The following is a 21146-nucleotide window of genomic DNA, read 5'->3' as shown; positions in this document are numbered from 1 at the left end:
TTTCCTTTTACTCAGGAACGTGTCCTACTTTAAATAATCAATTATATAATTGCCCTATTGATAAATGTTGAATTGATGAATTCATGAGTGGACAGAGTTTAAGTGATAGAATCTATGCAGGAAAAGCTGATATGTAAATATCTTCAAATAAAAATTCAGCAGCTGGCCAGTGCACCCCATCCTCCTGCAGGAGTGCTTGACTCTCTTAGACGGAGAAGAGTTTGCACAGCCCAGACGCTCAATAACTTTTATTGCAAAAATATGTTGAAAAATGTTAGGCTATTCCTACATCAAAAAAACCTGGATGTAAAATGTGAATTTATAGTAAAGAGGTATGTGATGGGTTATGATGATCTGTTTACTGCTTGATGGGAACTAGATGATAGAGGAATTAGAAAAACTTGTTGAAAATTTTCTACTTGTTGAAAATTTTCCAACAAGATTAAGTACTCCTAAAATGAAAACCTAGTCAATGAGGACATAAATTTTAAAAATTTAATAGATGTATTCTTTTTAAAAGAACCTCTCTTCAGAATACATATGCATACCAGTTAGTTGAATTTGTTCTTAGGGAAACATAAAATCTCCTTGACTTTGACATAAATAAAAATTTTATTTAAAGCTTGTTATTCAAGTAGAAAAGTTGTTTCTAACTACTGTTAAAAAAAGTGAAAATGAGGTAATTAATCTTTTTGATAATAATCTTTTCTCCAACAGTGTCATATTTTTTGAAAGTCAAAAGAATTCCTTGTAAATAAGGCTTTTAATAAATTACAAATATGTAATAGGTCTGGTCCATCTTCTTCCTAACTACTTAATGCACTGTTGCATAGCAACAATTTTTTTCCGCTGCTTCTTTGGTGGAAGTCTGAGAGTCTGAAATCTGCATTGGCTTGGATGAGCTTGGGAATTTGTCTGGTGCCAGGGGTGCAAATATCCATTGTAGAAATCAGTAGCAGTTAGTGTTTTCTTGAGCATTACTGATCGAACACCAATCCAGCCATCCTAAAGGGCAAAAGACAAAGAGTAAATATGAAGTGGTAGTAAAACTAAGTAAATTTTAGTTTATAAAACTTTATCATGAAAATAAACCAATCAAAAAAACCTTTACTAAATGCCTCGCTGCAAGGAGCACTGTAACATATACGATTCTTTGACTCTAAAAGTTTATTACCATGGAGTGATAACAAATGTACAGATCTGTATAAAACTCTTTAAACATAGAGGAGCAGAATAAAAAGGTATATTTGCATGGTCCTTTACAGTTTCAGACTGTGTCCATGCATCTTATCATGACTGGTCATCAAAATATAGCCACTCTAAAAGGTAGACAGATCCAGTATCATCCACAGAGAAAACTGATGCCCAGAGAGTGAGTGATTGATCCAAGGTGACACAACTGGTGGGACTCAAACTCACATCTTCAGACATCACCAGCTTCTATGAGAGCAAACTACAGACCCAGACAAGGACAACAAGACATATGCACCCAATGCTATTTCAGAATAAGTTGAAGAGACATGAAGAAATGTTAATGTAGGAGTTCTGTATCTACAGTCTGTATAGGTTAGATCAATCTATAACACATTTTAAATGCCCCTTCATGAGCATAAAACATCTTACATATACATCACATGAAGGAAATGGAAGGAATGTGGGACACTTCTTAGGAAAATGCCATTGTCTCAAAAAACAATAATGGTTCCAAAGTCATTTTAAATAGGAAATCTCCTGTCTAACCACTGTTGAATAGTAAAAGCAAGTAGGACACATGCACAGTAGTTCAGCTAAATACTTTGACATGACTATCTTTTTTTTTTTAATTCTCACAGGAGGATAATTTTTTCCATTGCTTTTCAGAGCGAGTGGAAAAGGGGAAAGGAGAGAGAGAAACATTGATGTGAGAGAGACACATCAATTGGTTGCCTCCTGAACGTGCCCCGGGGCTGGGGATCGAGCCTGCAACTGAGGTACATGCCCTTGGCTGGAACTGAACCTGGGACCCTTCAGTCCACAGGCCGACGCTCTAACCACTGAGCAAAACTGGCTAGGGCGATATGACTATCTTTTATGATAGTCATATTAACAAGATAATTTGTTAATTAAACAAGAGTTTAATTAAACTGGTTTAGTTAGAATATACAAGTTTGTTTTAAATAAGTGCTAAAGTTACTGAATCTTCTTTCACTGTTTGAGTAATAATAATGCCTTGGCAAAACTTCACCACTTTCAAAAAATTATACTAGATTCTATTAAGAAAAACTGGCCCTGCCAGGCGTGGCTCAGTGGTTGAGCATCGACCTAGGATCCAGGAGACTGAGGTTCGATTCCCAGTTAGGGCACATGCCCGGGTTGGGTTGCAGGCTCAATCCCCAGGCGGGGGCGTGCAGGATGCAGCCGACCAATGACTGTCATCATTGTTGTTTTTCTCTCTCTCCCTCTTCCTTCCTCTCTCTGAAATCAATAAAGATATATTTAAAAAAGAAAAGAAAAACTGTCCAGTGGCTCAATCTGATAGACAAGTAGTTCAGTGAAGTCCGAAATAAAAATGATAAATGAGACAAACTATAAATTCAGTAAAACAAGTATGATAATTTTAAACTAAAGGAAATGTACCTTGCAACAAACCAGAAGTATCTGTGACTGTTTGTGGTACATTATGGATCCTGGAATAACAGCCTGTCCTGTTAATTTTGGATCTAAAGAAGGAGGGCGTAAAAAGGATATGAGAGAATGAGAATAATTATACTTCATGTGCTTCTTAAAGATCAAATCATCTTGGGAGGCAGTGCTAATACTAGAGAAGACTCCTCTGCTGATGACCTGACTTTGTAACCAAAACTTACAATGGAGTCACAGTGCTTTGTGTGTATTTCGAACCCAAAGGGAAGCTTTCCGTACACATAAGAAGCTATGAGTCCTTTACCCAGTCTCCTAGAGATCAACCTAAAAATTTTGAATCTAGAAGTTTGGACCATTTGGGGAAAATAACTAGCCACCAGAGGAGATATATACAGGAGGCTTAGGACTTATGCTGACCCTTTCATCCATGACCAAACAAATCCTCATTCCTAGATTTCTGGAGAAGCCCGACTCCCTCTGCACTACACCAGCGCCCACTGTTGTAGGGTACTGATGGGCCCCGGACGGACCTGTGCTGTGAAATGCTACACCCTGGCCTAAGAGTCTCACTGAGCTGCCCAGACATTTTCATTTTGCTATTCACCAGAATGAAATTAACCAAGTCATTTTGCACTCCCTGAAAACCTTAGTGTAGGAAATCACAGAGCTTAAAGCGGGATAGTAACACCGCTCTGCCTACTTCCCAGGGTCCTATGATGATTAAATGAGAAAATACATGTGAATGGACACCAAATGAATGTAAAGTATTATCAGTATTGAACCAAAACAAACAAAAAGAATCCCCATTTTTTGTAAATGTGACGTATGGTAAAACAGACACATTTTCAAATAGACTATAGTGAAAACATTTTCCATGTCAGCTATTTAAAAATTAGTACCAGTGAGGACTGAACTATTAACTTCTACCAAATCCAGAAGTTTAATGGTATTATCCATCCAGAGCGTCTGCAACGGAATCTGCAAATATAATTAAAGAAGGTATGATTAAAGAAATACCTCAAACCCCAAACTCTTTTAATTACTATTCTGTTAATTGGGTCTAATTCATCTCCCAATTACAGGGGAATTAGGAACTCAGTTTCTAAATCTTATGGAACAGAACATAAACATGATCCTCTATATCAGTCTCCAGGATTGACTAGATCTTAACATTAAACACTATTTTAAAATCAATGTTTATATCTTTATTAATATTTCTAATAAAAATATATGTACATTATAAAAATGCAAACATTACAGCAGTTAAGTTAAAAAATTTAGCAAGTAAGAGTACTCTGTACTGCCATCCCCAGAGGTAACCACTGTTAACAGTTTGATGCATTTAAATAATATCTTTGTTTTTTCCCCCTACAAATATTGTTACTAAAAATCTACTACTAAAAATCTAACAGTTTTATAAGGAACTTTTTTTACTTAACCATAAACCATGGACAACTTTTCATTAGTACACACTGATCTATTTCACTCTTTTCATCTGCTGCATAGTATTTCATTTTATGAATGCACCATAATTTATACAACCAATACCTTTATGATGAATACTCATTATTTTCTATTTCTTGCTATTATAAAATTGTAAAATGTGGTAATAAATAGCCTGGTAGATGTATCTTTGAGGACTTTCATGTTTCTGGAGGATAGTTATTGTTTTTTGTTTGTTTTTTAAATCCTCACCTGAGGATATTTTTTCCATTGCTTTTCAGAGAGAGTGTAAAGGAGAAAGAGAGAGAAACATCAACGTGAGAAAGACACACTGATTGGTTGCCTCTTGCAAGTGTCCCGACTGACCAGGGCTGGGGATTGAGCCTGCAACCGAGGTACGTGCCCTTGGCCAGAATCAAACCCCGGACCCTTCAGTCTGAGGGCCGACGCTCTAACCACTGAGTGAAACCAGCTAGGGCTGTTGTTGTTTTTTAATGGGCTACCTAGATTACAAAACACTGCCTGGTCGGAGTGGCTCAGTGGTTGAGCATTGACCTACGATCCAGGAGATAGAGGTTCGATTCCCGGTCAGGGCACATGCTGGGGTCCTGGGCTCAGTCCCCAGCAGGGGGTGTGCAGGAGGCAGCCAATCAATGACTCTCTCATCACTGATGTTTCTCTCTCTCCCTTCTTCTCACTCTGAAATCAATAAAAATATAAAAAACAACTCAATATTTTATTGTTAAACTGCCTTGACAAGAGAAAAAAGGACAATATATTACTGTTTATTACTAGTGAGGGTGAAGAGCATTTCCTGTATTTATTTACACACTTTATTTATTTCTCTGAAAACTATCAATTTATGCTCTTTGCCCATTTTTTTAAAAAACTTCATTTTTCATCTCTGCCTATGAATTTGTGAAAGCCTTTTATATTTTCAGGAAATTAGCCCTTTAACTCTTGAATGTGTTATGAATATTTTTCCCAGTTGGTTGACTTTTCGTCTTAGGTACATTATTTTTTTCCATGCATAAGTTTTTATGGAGTAATAGTTATCAGCCTTTTATCTCATGACTTCAGCGGTTCATGTCATGCTTAAAGAGGCCTACCCCATTCTTCAAGATTATTAAATATTATAAAATTATTCAATTGTGTGTTTTTTCCAGTCCTTTGTGGTTTTATTATTTTTTCATTTAAATCCTTGATCCATCTAGATTTTATTTTGATTTTAAAAGGTAGCCCTCTAGTGGCTAACCAGTTGTCCCAGTGCTATTTACATCTCACCCTGCCCCACAATGTGAAATACCTCCTTTATCACATAACACATTTCTGATATACCTGACATCCTAGAGCTTGATTTAAAGATGTTAACAAAATCAACACATACCAGAAAATAAGTTCTCTCAAATTTCTGAGTTACATAAGTTTATTTTCAGGCTGTTATTCAATCTTTGATATAAGAGATGAAGAAAAGGAGCCCCTGAGAAATGCAGCTATTTTCCCCATGGTTAGACAGAGCTAGTTAGTAGCAGAGCCAAGGATCAGAATCTATGTTTTTTCATTCTCAGCTCAGTGCTCTTTTTATGAGATCCCTTAAGAAGACATTTAATTTTTAGAAGAGTTAGGTTGTTGCAAAGATTTGAACATTAAATTTTAAAAATTAAATTTGAAGAAAAGTTCATAACCTTACACATGATATATTTTGGCACAATATCCTCTTCTAATAACTCGCTGACTCATTTTGCTACTCATATTGCTCCCAATAAAAGTTTTTTCATGTGTGTAACTTTTTTCTTTCAAAGAACTCAAAATACTTTGGAAACATGCTTACTGACTAAAAAGAGATTTATATATATTGAGAGCTACAAATGTTAGGAATATAATCAAAATATACAGTTCCTTTTTTTTTTATTGATGAGAGAGAGAGAGAGAGAGAAACATCGATTTGTTGTTCCACTTTTTTACGCATTCATTGGTTGCTTCTTGTATGCGCCCTGGCCGGAGATCAAACCCAAAACCTTGGTGTATTGGAGCCACACTCTAAACAACTGAGCTACTCAGCCGGGGCCCCAAAATATACAGACTTTATTCTTGAGGAGGTAAAGCTTATCTTCATCTATCATCAGAGCATTGCAGAGAGGAAAGAGATGGTACGAATATAGTCATTTCAGTGTCTACCATCATTACCGTCAAAATCATATGTTTGCATGGGTTTAAATCCACAGTTTATCTCCTTTGATCTTGACAGTTGTGGACAGGGTCATTAACCCCATTTTAGAGGTAAAAAAAGCAGAAGCTCAGAGAAGATAAGGATCTTGCTCTTGGTTAGTAAATGGCAGCTCTAGGAATTAAATCTCACCTTCTGGGTCCAAGATAAGTACTCTTTCTGTTATAGCACAAGACTTTCTCAGTGGAAAGGAAAGGTGAACTGCTGAAATAAGGATCATTATGTAGTAATATATCTGTGTTTAACTTTTTAAGGAACTGTCAAATTGTTTTTCACAGCAGCTGCACCATTTTACATTCCCACCAACAATGTATGAGGGCTCCAAATTTCTCCACATCTGTGTCAACACTTGCTATTGTCTGGTTTTTCTTAATTAGAGTGATCCTAGTAGGTGTGAAGTGGTATTTCAGTATAGTTTTTTTAAAAAATATATCTTTATTGATTTCAGAGAGAGGAAAGGAGGGGGAGAGAGAGAGATAGAAACATCAATGATGAGAGAGTCATTGATCAGCTGCCTAGCCCGCAACCCGGGCATGTGCCCTGACTGAGAATTGAACCCCGATCTCCTGGATCCTAGGTCGATGCTCAACCACTGAGCCATGCCCAGCCAGGCTCAGTATAGTTTTGATTTGCATTTTCCTAATGACTAAAGAAGCTGATCATGTTTTCATGGGCTTATTGGTCATTTATATGTCTTCTTGGGAGATATGTCAGATCCTTTGTGCATTTCCTAATTGGGTTATTTGTCTTTTTACTGTAGAGTTTTAAGAGTTCTTAATATATTCTGGACACTAGATCCTTATCAGATATATGTTTTGCAAATATTTTCTTCTGTTCTGTAGGATGTCTTTTCATTTCCTTGAGAATTTTCCTTGAAGCCCAACAGCTGTTGCTTTTTAATCCTCACCTGAGGATATGCTTTTTTATTGATTTTTAGAGAGAGAAACATTGATGTGAGAGAAACATCGATCAATTGCCTCCCATACACGCCCCGACCAGAGATAGAACAAACAACCTAGACATGTGCTCCAACCGAGAACTGAAACTGCAACCTTCTGGTGTATAGGATGACGCTCTAACCAACTGAGCCACCTGGCCAGGGTGAAACCCAACATTTTTAATTTTAAAGTCCAATTTCTCTATTTTTAGCTTGGTTGCTTATCCTTTAGGCAAGATATCTAAGAACCACTGCCTAATTCAAAGTCATTAAAATTTACCCCTATGTTTTCTTCCAAGAATTTTATAGTTTTAGCTCCCACATTTAGGTCTCTAATCCACTTTGAGTTCATTTTTTATATGTGGTGTGAGGTAGGACACCAAATTCATTCTTTTGATTGTGAATACCTAGTTGTCCAAACTCCATGTGGTGAAAAGACTATTCTTTCCCCATCAAATTGTCTTGGCACCCTTATAAAAAATTAATTGACCATAAATGAATGGGTTTATCTCTGCACTCTCGATTCTATCCCATTGAACTGTATGTCTATGTTTATGTCAGTACCACACTTCTTGATTACTGTAGCTTTGTAGCAAGTTTTGAAATTAGGCAGTGTGAGTCCTCCAACTTTGTTCTTCTTTTTCAAGAATTTTTGGCTATTCTGGGCCTCCTGGGATTCCATATGAATTTCAGAATCAGCTAGTTAATTTCTGCAAAGAACTGGGGTTTTTATAGGAATTCTGTTGAATCTGTAGATCAATTTGGAGAATGGTACCATTTTAACAATATTAAGTCTTCCAATCCATGAACAGGTCTTTCTATTTACTTAGATCTTCTTTACTGTTTCCTAGTTCTAACAGTTTTGGGAGGATTCTTTGTTTTTCTCTATATAAGATCATGTTATCTACAAATAGAGAGTTTTACTTCTTCCTTTCCAATCTGGTTACCTTTTAATTTTTTCCTTGCCTAACTGCCCTATTACCTCCAGTATAATGCTGAATAGAAATGGTGATCCTTCTCTCGCTCCTGATCTTAGGGGGAAAGCTTTCAGTCTTTCACCATTAAATATGTTAACCGTAGGGTTTTTTGTAGATGTTCTTTATCAAGTTGGGAAAGTTCCCATCTATTCTTAGTTTATTGAGCATTTTTTAACCATAAAAGGACACTGAATTTTGTCAAATGTTTTTCCTGCATCTACTGAGACAATTCTGTGGCTCTTTATTCTATTAGCATGGGGTACTGCTTTGATTGATTTTTGTATGTTAAATCAGCCTTGCATTCCTTGGATACATCTCACTTAGTCAGTGTATAATCCTTTTCTATATGTTGTTTGATTCAGTATGTTATTATGTTGAGGGTTTTTGCCTCTATATTCATAAGGGATATTGGTTTTTAGTTTTCTATTCTTGTAATATCTTTACCTGATTTTGCCTACCTTGGGTTTTATACTAGTTGCTCCTCTACTTGGAATGCTCTTTTATTGATCTTGGCATGGCTGGCTCCTCATTGTCTTTCAGATCTCAGCTTAAATGTTAGTTCAGAGATGCCTTCCCCATCTACCCAATCTAAAATAACCTCCAGTTAGTCTATCACACTATCTTTTTAAAATTTTCATCAAATAACTTATCCAACTATCTGATATTTTAATTTATTTGCTTATTTGTTGTCTTTCTCCCCATTTCATTTTATCTTTAGTACCTGGAATAATGTGACATATTATAGGACTTCAATATTTTGTTTAAGCCCTAGCCAGTTTGGCTTAGTGGTTAAAGCACTGGCCTGTGGACCAAAGGGTCCCAGGTTTGATTCCAGCCAAGGGCACGGACCTCGGTTGCAGACTCGATCTCCAGCCCCAGTTGGGCTCGTGTGGGAGGCAACCAAACAATGTCTCTCTCTCACATCAATGTTTCTCTCTCCTTCTCTCCCCCCCCACCTCTTTCACTCTTTCTGAAAAGCAATGGAAAAAATATCCTTGGGTGAGGATTAAAATAAAAAGGTTAAAAAAAAATTTTGTTTAATGAATGAATAAATAATAGCAGATATCATTTAATGAGTACCTATTCTGTGCCATATACTGTACTAGATGCTTCATATATAGTATATCAGCCCTAATTTTCTGATGAACAAACTAAAAATCAGAGGTTACTTAATGTCACTGACCTAAGTGGTCAAAATGGTAAATTTTGTTATGTATATTTTACCACAATAAAAAAATTACATTTAAAAAAAATTAATTTCAGGATTTTTAGGTTTAGTTTATGAGACTCATTCCTAAATAAAAATATTTTGAAAGTGAATTACATACTTATCCACACATGCAATAAAGTAAAACTGCAATCTGACTTCCAACTTACTATATTTCCAACGGCACGATAAAGTCTGAATATTTCCTCTGAAGTTTGTTCCTCCCATTTTATACAGCTGGTACTAGCAGAAATCTTAGGGGCTACAAGATAAAGCCAATGACAAGAATGAGTATCAGGTTCAATGTCCATGAACTGATAACTATTGCTGCTGAATGATATATACAAGATCATTTATCATATTCTCAATTTTTGTATGTTTGAAATTTTACATAACATAAAATAAAAATAAATAAATAAATCATACAGGTACTAGAAGAAAACATGGGAGAATTTCTTTATGACTTAGCAATATAAAAAAATTCTCTAACTATGATTCAAAATCCAAAAGCAATTAAAGAAAAGGATGATAAATGTGACTACATAAAAATAAACTTTTGCAAGACAAAAAGAAATGCCATAAGTAAAAAAAAAGACAAACCAAAAGCATTTGCAATTTATATCACATTACTTTCTATTTACATAGATATATTATGCATAAGACATACATATAGCTATATAACAATATAATATTCACATATAATTATACATTACATTTAAGAATACTTTATCTATTATATAGGTTTATTTATATCTATTATGTAAAGTACTCCTAAAAACTAAGAAGAAAAAACCCAAAAACCTGCCAGAAAAATTGGCAAAAGATATAATAGACCCTTCCCAGAGAAAAAAATGCAAAAAGTTCTCAATCATATGAAAAGATCCTCAGCTTCACTCAAGGAGTAATATAAATTAAAACTACTCCAAGATGTAAATTCTTATCTATTAGATCAGTATGCATAGTTATTCATAGTGGCATTATTTGAAATAGCAAAAGACTGAAAACAACCCAAATGTCCACCAATAGGGGATCACAAATGAGAACTACGCCATGATAAAGAAAAATGAGGAAAATTCCTTCTTACTGATAGGAAATGATCTCCAGGATATGCTGTTAAGTAAAAAACCAAAGGCGCAGAACAGTGTATATTTTATGCCACCTTTTTTGGGGGGAGGTGGGATCAATTTCAAAACGTGTTCTTGCTTATTTTGACAAAAGCAAACAACCAGAAGGCTAAATAAGAACCTAATAAAAATAGTTACCTATATAGAAAAAGGTAAACAGGATTGGAGGAGCTAGGAGTATACCTTTTCAAATCATTTTAACTGTTGAATCATGTAAATGCTTGCTAAAATAAGATTTTATTGTAAAAAAAAGGAACACTGGAAATTAAAAACAAACTGAAACAAATAAACCTAACTATATATCAAACTAGAAAACAAAATCACATGGAAAAAATAATTATCTCCAGTAAGTTTTGAACATAGTACTGTGACTATATACCCTTAGTAGGATATATTCTAAGGATAAAAAACAAAGAAACAAACAAAAAAACTACAGAGAAATCTTAAATCCTATTTAGTTTTACTTTTTGTAGTAATACAGGTGTTATAATTGGGAGCTATTTTATGCATGGAAAATAAATAAACACATTAGTATTTACTAAAAAAAGATATTCAGTGTAAGAGAATATATATAAAATATGCTGTATTTTATATACGCTGTAATTTAAAATTTGAATCAGAAACAAGATGACGTCAAATTTTTTAAAAAATATAATGCCTAGTGTTGTCCACTGACACCTCGTCTTGGAACATACTGTTGTACCAGATAGTTTCTAAACACCAGCCCCTACGAAAATGAACAAGGGAAACATGACCGATTCCAATGTGGGCCAGAGAATTTAAAAAGTGAAATTTATAAAATTTATAAAGTGAGCCAGGGAGCACTCAAAAATCAGTTGCAGGGGGAGGGGGTTGTCAAAAGGATGCAGGAGCCTATATTAAGAGTTTCCCACTGGCCAATTTGGTACAACTTGAGCAGCACAAAGAATTATGAATGTAATTAACTATAAAACACAATAAATGAAGATCCATACGTCAAATATAATTTTTAAAAACCTCATTTGCCACCATAACTGAAGGTGATTATGGCACCAACTCCTTACTCTACAAATTGACAATTAGAGAAAAAAACTAAGCATTTATCCTGCTATTTTAGGATGAACTAACATTCACCCTCAATTATTAAGGAAAAGCTCTTATTTACAGAACAATGCCAACTATTAAATGTAAAAAGGAGCTGGAAAATCCCTTTTGCAATCCCTAAGGAAATAATTCACTCTGGGAAGAAGCACCAATCCATGCTAAAATCGTCATGTGCAAGGTTGTTAGGGAACAGGATTTGTGAAAGGTGCCAAACTACCACCCTACAGGTTAGCAGCTAACTGCAAGTGGAGAAACACATCTTTACACTGAAAAAATCTGGCGGTCACCACCTCAACTAAGTGATCAAACTTAGCTTCACTAATCTTGAAGCAACCTGGTATTGTGGCTTATTGATGTGACCATCCTAAGATTAGACGGGACAGAGGCAAGACTATTCTGAGCAGATCCTTTTAATTAGTTTTAACTTTTGAATCATGTAAATGTTTTACACACTGAAGAAATAAAATTAAGTCATAAATTTAAAAAAACAATCCTTAAAATTAAAAACAAACTGAAATAAATATCAGTGAAACACAATATCATTAATGAAAAACTCTTTCCAAAAACTTTAAGACTGAATCTAATCAAGCCTTTAGAACTTCCAATTTACAGGAAATGTAAGGGCTAGAAGAGCAAGTTAAACAGCTCTTCTGGAAGGAAATAGACAACTGGCCTGGTCTCTTTAAAAAGTCAGTAACATGAAGGGGAAAAATAGCAGAGGACTTAATTATTGTAGATTAAAGAGACTAAAAGGACATAACAACTAATTACAATTGAATCATAGTTTGAAAAATATATAGCTACAGAATATCTTTTTAGGTAATTAGGAAAATTTAAATGTGGACTGGCTATTAGATACTATTGTGGAACTGTTCATTTTTCTTAGAGGATGCATGCTGAAGTGTTTAGGGATGAAAGGACATGATGTATACTTCCAAATGGTTAAACAAAAATGAAAAAATATATACTAACTAAACACACATTTAGAGAAAACAAAATAAAATATGGCCAAACATTAATATTGTTGACTCTGGGTTAAAAGGAAGTCAATCTTTCAGCTTATCCCTGTGTTTGATACTTTTCAACATAAGGAGTAGGGAAAAAATTTCTGATGTTTCATGAAGCTGCATGTCAACAGGGAGAGGGAGACCTTACCAACCATTCTTCAGAAAAGGACATAGAAGTGGGCATTCAATCTTGAGTCAAAATTAAGGGAAATGTGCAAATGAAGAAGTCAGAGTGTTCAGATGCCACCAAGACAAACAAAACCCTTTGCCCTGGCCGGGAAGTTCAGTTGGTTAGAGTGTCATCCCGATATGCCAAGGTTTCGGGGTTCAATTCCCGGTAGGGCACATACAAGAATCAACCAATGAATGCATAAAGACGTGGAACAACAAATAGATGTTTCTCTTTCTCTCTGTCTGTCTCCCTTCCTCTCTCTCTAAAAATCAATAATAATAAAAAAAGACATACGAAACCTATGGAAGAGGTAAGAGTCTCTGCAGCCTTTACTCACCATGTGTCACGCCCTCAGTTGGCTGCTGCCTTCCATTGTCCAAACTTTCAGGCAAATTTTTCAAAACTGAAATAAGCTAAAAAAGGAGAGCAATATAATCAAGATGAAAAGAACAAAAGCAGAAATACATTACAATTCAGTATCATGAACTTATCTATAGTTTTAAGAGTTCTGCGGCAGGTAAGGTAGTAAATTGGCTTAAGCTGTGAGCATACTTGTCTACTCAGTGGTTTCAGTAGAGATGTTGCTCTCTGTAGAGTGCAGGTCATTGATCTGTTTCCAGTGAATGCCGAGCTATGCCTGGCTATGCAAGCTTTCGGTATCAGGGCAGACTGTGCTCAGTTATCCACACTCTCACCCTGCAGAAGTAGAGTGTTTTCTGGAATCACATAGTCTAAATCTGAATCCCAGTTCCACTACCTACTAGCTGTGTCATTCTGGAAAAGTTATTTTACTTGTCTGTGGCCTTCAATGTCATCATCTGTAAAACAGTCAACAGCAAGAGCTACCTCAAAGATTTGTTGGGAAGGAAAAAAAATGTCTATAGAGCACCTAGAATAGTCCCAGCACATGAGCCAGTGCTCAATAAATGACAGCCGCTATTATAACAGCATTTCTGAGGTGAGTGCCTAGAATAGGAAGCACCATCTATATAGTCAGGGGAAGTTTTCCTCTACAGAAAATTAACTAGTTCATATGAAAATCATTAATTTGGTCATTAAGCATTTACTCAGACCCTGCTGTATACAGATTCAATGAGCCATACAAAGCCACGGAGTTCATTTATAGCTGTGGGTCAGCAGAATTCTAGTGCATATGGATGCAAATGACTGGAGCACAGGCACAGAGGTGCTTAGAGGAAAGCAAAGAGTCACTTAGGAAATGTGTTTGGTTCAATCTAACAGGGATGAAAGGTATGTCCATGAGACCGAGGAGAGTTAAATTGCGAAGAACAGTCTAAAGCAGCGATTTTCCATCAGTGAGCTGCAAGAATTTTTAAAACATACGATACCTGACTATGTAGTCAGGGGCACTGACCTCTTTTCCCTTAGAGTGTCAAATAAAAAAAATGACAACAGCCAACACAACAATAGCTATCTGGTGTGAATAAATAAAATTATTCTTTTGGTCAGATTGGCAAAAAATATATTTTTTGGCATGTGCAGAATTTTAGTAATTAGTTTATGTGTGCCATGAGATAAAAACAGTTGAAAATCGCTGGTCTAAAGCCTCACTGTAAAACAGTGGCCCATATAACATTTATGTATTTCATTTGAAAACCTTTATTAAGTAACCACTCTGTGTAAATTCTCAGACTTACATGAGATCACAAATGCCAAGCTAATTTTTAGGAAGTCAGGGATAGAAATAACTGTTTAAAAATAAAATCTTGCCTGGCCAGAGTGGCTGGGTGGTTGAACGTCGACCCATGAACCAGGAAATCGAGGTTCGATTCCTGTCAGGAATTGAGGTTCGATTCATGCCCAGGTTGGGGGCTCGATCCCGGGAGGGGGTGTGCAGGAGGCAGCCAATCAATGACTCTCTCATCATTGATGTTTCTTTTTTTTTTTTTTTAAATATGTCTTTATTGATTTCAGAGAGGGGAAAGGAGAGGGAGAGAGAGCGCTAGAAACATCAATGATGAGAGAGTCATTGATCGGCTACAGCCCGCAACCTGGGCATGTGCCCTGACCGGGAATCGAACCCTGATCGCCTGGATCCTAGGTCGACACTTAACCGCTGAGCCACGCCCGGCCGGGCTCATCATTGATGTTTCCATCTCTCTCTCCCTCTCCCTTTCTCTCTCTGAAATCAATAAAAACATGTCTAAAAAAAAAATCTTAAAATTACTTATCATAAAATTGTTCCCATCATAACCACTTAAAGAATCTACTAAATGAATAAAAGCAGTGGGGTATCAGAAAACTGTACCATGGAAGCACCCAGTCTTGACAGCACTGCTTCCAATTCCTTTGCGGTGCTCTTGGGGGGCACAGGAATGGTCTCCTGTTTGAGAATTGGACCTACATCAAATCTACAAAAAAATAAATAAAACAAATAATATGATTAATGACAGTTTCTTACAATCAAAATGTTTGTCCACATGAGTGTTTATATACCACAAGGATAGTAATCACCACAAATCTGACTGTTAACCATTAACAAGGGATAAATGTCAGTTTGAAAGAAGGGTGAGTAAAATCTGGCCTGTACTTAGATCTTAAATTTATTTTTTCCTAAAGGGAAAAAATATAAAGTTGCATATCAGGGGTTTAATTGCAATTATAGATAATTCTACCATTAGTAGTAAGTAGTATTTAAAAAAATCTCTATTTGTATAATGAAAGCATAGAGAAAAGAACTTCTTTTCCAAGGGAAGTACAATTAGGAAATTCCTAATTATTTCTTTCTATATTTCCTTTCTCAAGGCCAAGAGTTCCACCTGGATTATAATCATTGTTGATTATAAGTAGGTACAAGTGTATCTGCATTCCCGCAACTCTTTTATTTTACATCAAACTCTGTAAATACTAGCCATTAACTTTTATTAGAAATGTGCTTTATTTTGAATATTTAACTTTGTAGTTCTGTTAATTCTATTTTTAACCTATAAGCTTTAGTAAAATGTTTATTATGAAAAATTCTAAACATTCACAAAAACAATGACTAGTCTAATGAATCACCATATATACATTACCCGGATTTTAGAACTATCAGAGTTTTGATCCCCTTCTATCATCTACCACCCCCTCTCCTTTTTTTTCTGAAGTAAATTAAAGCGAAGCCCAGATACTGAGTCGTTCTTGTGAACCTGGGAATTATTCTTTTCTACGCGGACATTAGATGACAATTGGCAGAGGCTTAGTATATTCCTGAGGCAATTTTAAATAATTGTTTCTTAGACTGTAGATATAATAAAAAATTCAATGTTTAAGAGAATTATTGGTATACAATACAGTGGTACCTTGGTTTCCGAACATCTCCACTGAGGAACATTTCAGTTTATAAACGCTGTAAACCCAGAGGTAAATGCTTCGGTTTTTGAACATGCCTCAGGAGTTGAACATGCCACACGGCCTCCGCTGAGGGCAAGATCCTGAGGCCTAGCTGTCGCCTGTTGATCCCTGGGTTTTCCAGCGTTTCAGAATTTGAACGGTTTTCCCAAATGGATTACATTAGAAAACCGAGGTACCACTATATATTCTTCTGTCAGGTTCCAAAAATTTTTTGACCATAGTTTGACTACAGAAACCAAGGCCAGGAGAACTGAGATTCCTAGCAAATTATATACAAAAATCCATCTCTCATTTACATAGCATCTTTTATAAAAATCCAGTTGTTAATAATATAATTTATTTCAATTAAAAAGTTAAGAATTTCACAAGGGCTTTAGAGAGATACTACATCAACAGCAAAACACATGTGGCTTATGTTAGAAACCAGGAAAAAACATAAAGAGTACAAAAGCCAGGGAAGGACTCTGGAGTTGGAGAAATTAGAGCATTAGCCATTCATCTATTTCCCCTCACCCCCAAACAGCCTGATATCAACATTCAAAATCACACAAAAAATCTCAAGAAAAGAAAATAAGCTCTACCTTTTAGGTCTGATTTGCATAATCGTTACTCCAGTAACTGTGTCTCCGTGAAGCACAGTATGGATTATAGGGGCTGGACCACGCCACCTCGGGAGGCAACTGGGATGGACATTCAATATGCCACTGAGTTAGAAAAGGCAGAAATTAGTATGCAAGTGGGTTGTGCCATTTAGCTACTGCTACCTAAACTAATATGCTACTTTTTCCATTAAACTTTCCCAAAAATTTTCAAAAACTAACAGTTAAATCTAGTCTTGTACCATCAGAAAAGGGAGCCAGAGCTAAGTTCACTCTCTTACCATAAGAGACCAATGAAACTCAATTAAAAACAGAGCAAGCACAACTATTCCAAAGATGTTGCACAATGGCTCATGATGTCTGGGACTTTATAAATAAAAACAAAAAATGCATTTTTTTACTATGTGAGAAGAACCACTCAAACCCCGTCATGCATCCCTTGGAGGATGTGAGTTATATGTGTACTTTAGTTACATAACTACCCTCACTTCTCTTGGTTTGCATATAGAATGCCTAAAATAAGCTTCTTGAAGCTACCTTCACTGTTTATCCCAATAAACCCCATCACCCATTAAGGAGTAATTTCAACAATTTACTGATCTGTGATTAGTTTAATAATGTCTCCATCAGCATGCACTTGAGAATGTGGGAACATATTGTAAGTTCCACTGTTCAGCTCAGTTTCACTCATTCAGCAATATTAACTGAGCATAATCCATGTGCTGGCAATGTGCTAAGTAATGGGGATACTAGCAACAGTGAACCAAACAGAAAAAAAAAAATCTGCCCCCAGGGAGCTTATGTGACAGGGTGAGGAGTGGAAGATAAGCAATAAAAAACAAAATATGTAAAAAGTTTGTCAGCTGGTGCTAAGGGCTATGGAGAAAAATAAAGCAGAGAAAGGGATAGGACTATTGGGTGGGAGGTTACAGTTTCAATAGTGGTTAAAGAAGGTTTTATCAATAAGAAGACACTGAGCAAAAACATGAGGAAGTAAAGGAAGAGCCATGGGAGAAAGGCTTCCCTGGCAGAGGGAACACTAAGTACAAGGTTTTGAGGAAGGTAAACGCTGGCAAGTTCAAGGCACAGCAGGGAGGCTAGCGTGGCTGGAGTGAACTGAACCGAGGAATAGTACTAGGAAATGAGGCCAGAGAGACAGCAGGGGACCAAACCAAGTAGGCCGGTCCTCATAGGCCTTTAACTTTTATTCTGAGTGAGATGGGAAACCACTAAAGAATTGTGAGCAGAGTGACTGATCTGACTTATTTAAAAGGATCATTATGGCTGCTGGGTTGGTAAAAGACTGAGAGAGCCAACGACAAAAGTAGATACCAGTTAGGTAGCTACTGCAGTACGACAGGTGAGAGTGGCAGCAGTGAAAGTGATGAGAGTCAGGTTCTAGAAAGATTTCAAAGCCAAAGCCAGTAGGATTTCCTGATGGAGTGGATGTGTGGTGTGAGATAACAAATCAAGAATGACTCTAAGGTTTGGGGACCAAGCAACTAGAAGACTGGAGGTGCCATCTGCTAAGATGAAGATTTTGGGGAGGAGTAGATTTTGGGTGAAAGTTCAGGAATATAGTTCTGGGCCTCTTAAATGTTGGATGTGGAGGAGGAAATGGGTATCAGGGGCTTGGAGTTCAGGGAGAGATCTGAACTGGAGGGACAAATTTGGAAGTTGTCAGCATATATATGAAATTGAAATGAGGGTGAGTGAAAGGCCACAGACAGTGATAAAGAGCATCATACATTTTAACAATTCATGCCATTAATAAAATATTTTACTTTAAGAGAAAATACTAAAGAAAGCAGAAGTTCAAATTACTGCATTTTGTAGATACTAGGTCCATGCATAAAGACCAAAGTCTCTATACTATATTTCCTTATAAATAAAACTTACTAGGGAAATTTAAGAATCAGAGCCTCACTCAAAAGTCGGCCAAATGAAGCCACTACTCCAACATCATATTCTCCAGATCCCACATCTGGCCACTCATACACAGGCAGCTGAGACTGAACAGCATATTGCTTCACTGGCAGTCCTTTTGGTGACGGGGAAGGCACTGTGACCACCTCCAATTTTTCGATTAACTTTTCTTCTTTGTTTTCCCTAAGTTGAAAAGATTGAAAGAAAATATGACAATGTTAACACAATGGCTCAAAGCTAAACTACTTCACATACCTTACAGTATTTTTATGATTAAATTCATGAAGCAACTGAGAGACGGGGTTTTCATTTATTTAATTTTAATCATTTTAAATTTAAAGAGCTATGTGTGGCTAGTGGCTACTGTTTGGACAGCATGGCTCTAGAGGTTTCCTGTGCATACAGAAACATATCCAGTATAGACATTTTATACAATTGGGATATTATTATAAATACTGCTCCATTTTTCTCCTGTTTAACACTATATATGCTATTATGGAAGTCTTGAAAAAATGGGTTAATTATACATTTGTTTATTTATGCAACAAACATTTCTAGAATAAGAAACTAAAAACAGTGGCTTTCTCTGAAGAGAGGAGCTGGAAACCGGGAGACTGAGGTGGGAGGAACTGATTTCCCACCAACTGACTGTATATCCTTTGAATCTTTTGAATTTTGTAGCATAACCATGTGTTACTCAAAGAATACTTGGGGGGAAAAGAATATATTCCATGGGCATCACTCCATGACAGTACATACAATACTACCTTATTCTTTTTACCTGCTGCATAGTATTCCACTGCTAGGGGTGGAATACTTAGCAGGTATTGCATCACATGTTGAGAAATTAAGAGAAAAAGGGTATATAGAGAGCACCGAAAGCGCAGGAGTCATGGAGCCACCCAGTGAAGCATCAGCAGAAGGGTCAGGATACATGCAGTGAGATATGGAAGGCAATACAGGGATAACAGCATGTGGAGAGTGCATTATGAGAGTAGGCACCAAAGGGAGCATGTGTGAAGGGAGTGTTTCAAGGGGTGTATACAGAGGGCAGTGTGTGGAGGGAGGAATGTGATACCAGTGGATTGAGGAGGGAGTCAATAGAGGGCCCGCTGTGAAGCATATGTAGGGGGACATGATGGAGTGAGATGACAGAAATGAGTCATCCCGGGGGGCGGGATGCATCGGGAAACAACGCAGCCGGGGAAATATATAATGCAGGTTGGGGGAAAGGAGGCAGAGCAGTATATATGGGTATAGCCACAACATACCATGAACTTTCAGGACAGGCTGGATCACAATTAAATTTTTTCCCCAGTAAACAACATTTGTTAAATTTTAGAAATACTAAATGTATACCTAAGAACTCTGATTTATGTATTTATTCATCTGGAAACAATTTTTTGGACTGCGGCCAAATTTCAGCCCCAGAAAACTAGGTCCGGCCGTACGCTGGGAGGAGGTGGGGGTCGAAGGAATAAAACGTGGACGTGCAAGGGGATGCCTGCGCCTGTTAAGGCCAAGAGATTGGAGGGTACAAATCAGATGGGTCCGAGGAAGCAGTAAAGAGAGGACTTTGAGGTCATTTTAGTCCCGATCAGCTCAGATGACGACCTTGGGCAATCGCTTAACCTCTCTGAGCTCCGATTTTGTCAGACGCACACGGGCAGGGAGGTGGTGGCGCTGGACGGAAGTGAAGTACGCGAAGCGGGGAGCCCCGGTCGGCACCGCGGGGCGCGGGGCGGCGCTCGGAGAACAAACAGGCGGGGCCGGCCTGGAGTGCGGGGCGCCGATCGGACAGTCCCGGGCTTCCGGGCGCCTGGATTCGCCGAGATCTGGGCCCCCACCCTTCCGGCGCCGCCGCTTTCCCCAACGGGCGTCCACACAGTCCGCAGACGCTGGACACTGGCCCCGGCAGCCGCCCCCTCAGCCCCGGCCCCGGTACCTGGCTGCGTGCAGCGCCCGCAGCGCCTCGCGGGCGAACTGGTCCGTGCCGAAGAAGAGCACCCGCCAGGGCGGCTTCTCGCGGACTCGGGTGCCCCGGCCGTCCTCCCCGCCAGGGCACCCGCCGAGCCCGGCCAGCGCTCGCCACTGGGGGCTCGGTCTCCGGCCCGCGCCGCCACCCACCGGCAAAGGCCCCCAGCAGCGTCGCACCAGCACCCGCATCGCTCCCGCGGGCGGCCGACCCTGCGCAGGCGCGTTGGGGTGAGGGTTTGCGAGCTAAGCTCCAGGGGCGGGGCCAGGAAGGAAACCCGGTGGGCGGGGCCTGTCAGCGCTTGGGGCGGGGCCTGTCTGGTGGAGGCGTGGCCGTTCGGGTTGGAGAGGAAGGAATCTGCCGGTTCAAGAGCCCCGTGATTTTTGTTGCATTTATTTGCACGATTTACCTAATCTTCCCAAATAACTCTTTTTGGAACAAATCATGTGAAATCTCATTTATTTCCGTAATTCTGTGTCATTTTCTCAGCCTT

The 21146-nt window shown here is 37.9% G+C and overlaps 1 protein-coding gene across 1 annotated transcript; it reads right to left on the bottom strand.

Annotated features, from left to right (window-relative positions):
* Positions 1-588: 588 nt before the first annotated feature.
* Positions 589-20844, bottom strand: MTFMT (mitochondrial methionyl-tRNA formyltransferase). The gene is made up of 9 exons (XM_087820865.1): positions 20624-20844; positions 18652-18861; positions 16735-16857; positions 15069-15171; positions 13137-13212; positions 9584-9675; positions 3522-3600; positions 2617-2699; positions 589-1005 (listed from the first exon to the last, which is right to left on the bottom strand). The coding sequence occupies exons 1-9, from the start codon at positions 20842-20844 to the stop codon at positions 811-813; spliced, it is 1182 nt and encodes a 393-aa protein (XP_087676991.1). The 3' UTR covers positions 589-810.
* Between the last annotated feature and the right edge of the window lie 302 nt (positions 20845-21146).

Source organism: Miniopterus natalensis, chromosome 1, assembly GCF_054644295.1.
Source record: "Miniopterus natalensis isolate mMinNat1 chromosome 1, mMinNat1.hap1, whole genome shotgun sequence".
NCBI lineage: Eukaryota > Metazoa > Chordata > Mammalia > Chiroptera > Miniopteridae > Miniopterus > Miniopterus natalensis.
The sequence above is the reverse complement of the archived record's forward strand: the minus strand, read 5'-3'. Positions and strand labels throughout refer to the sequence as shown.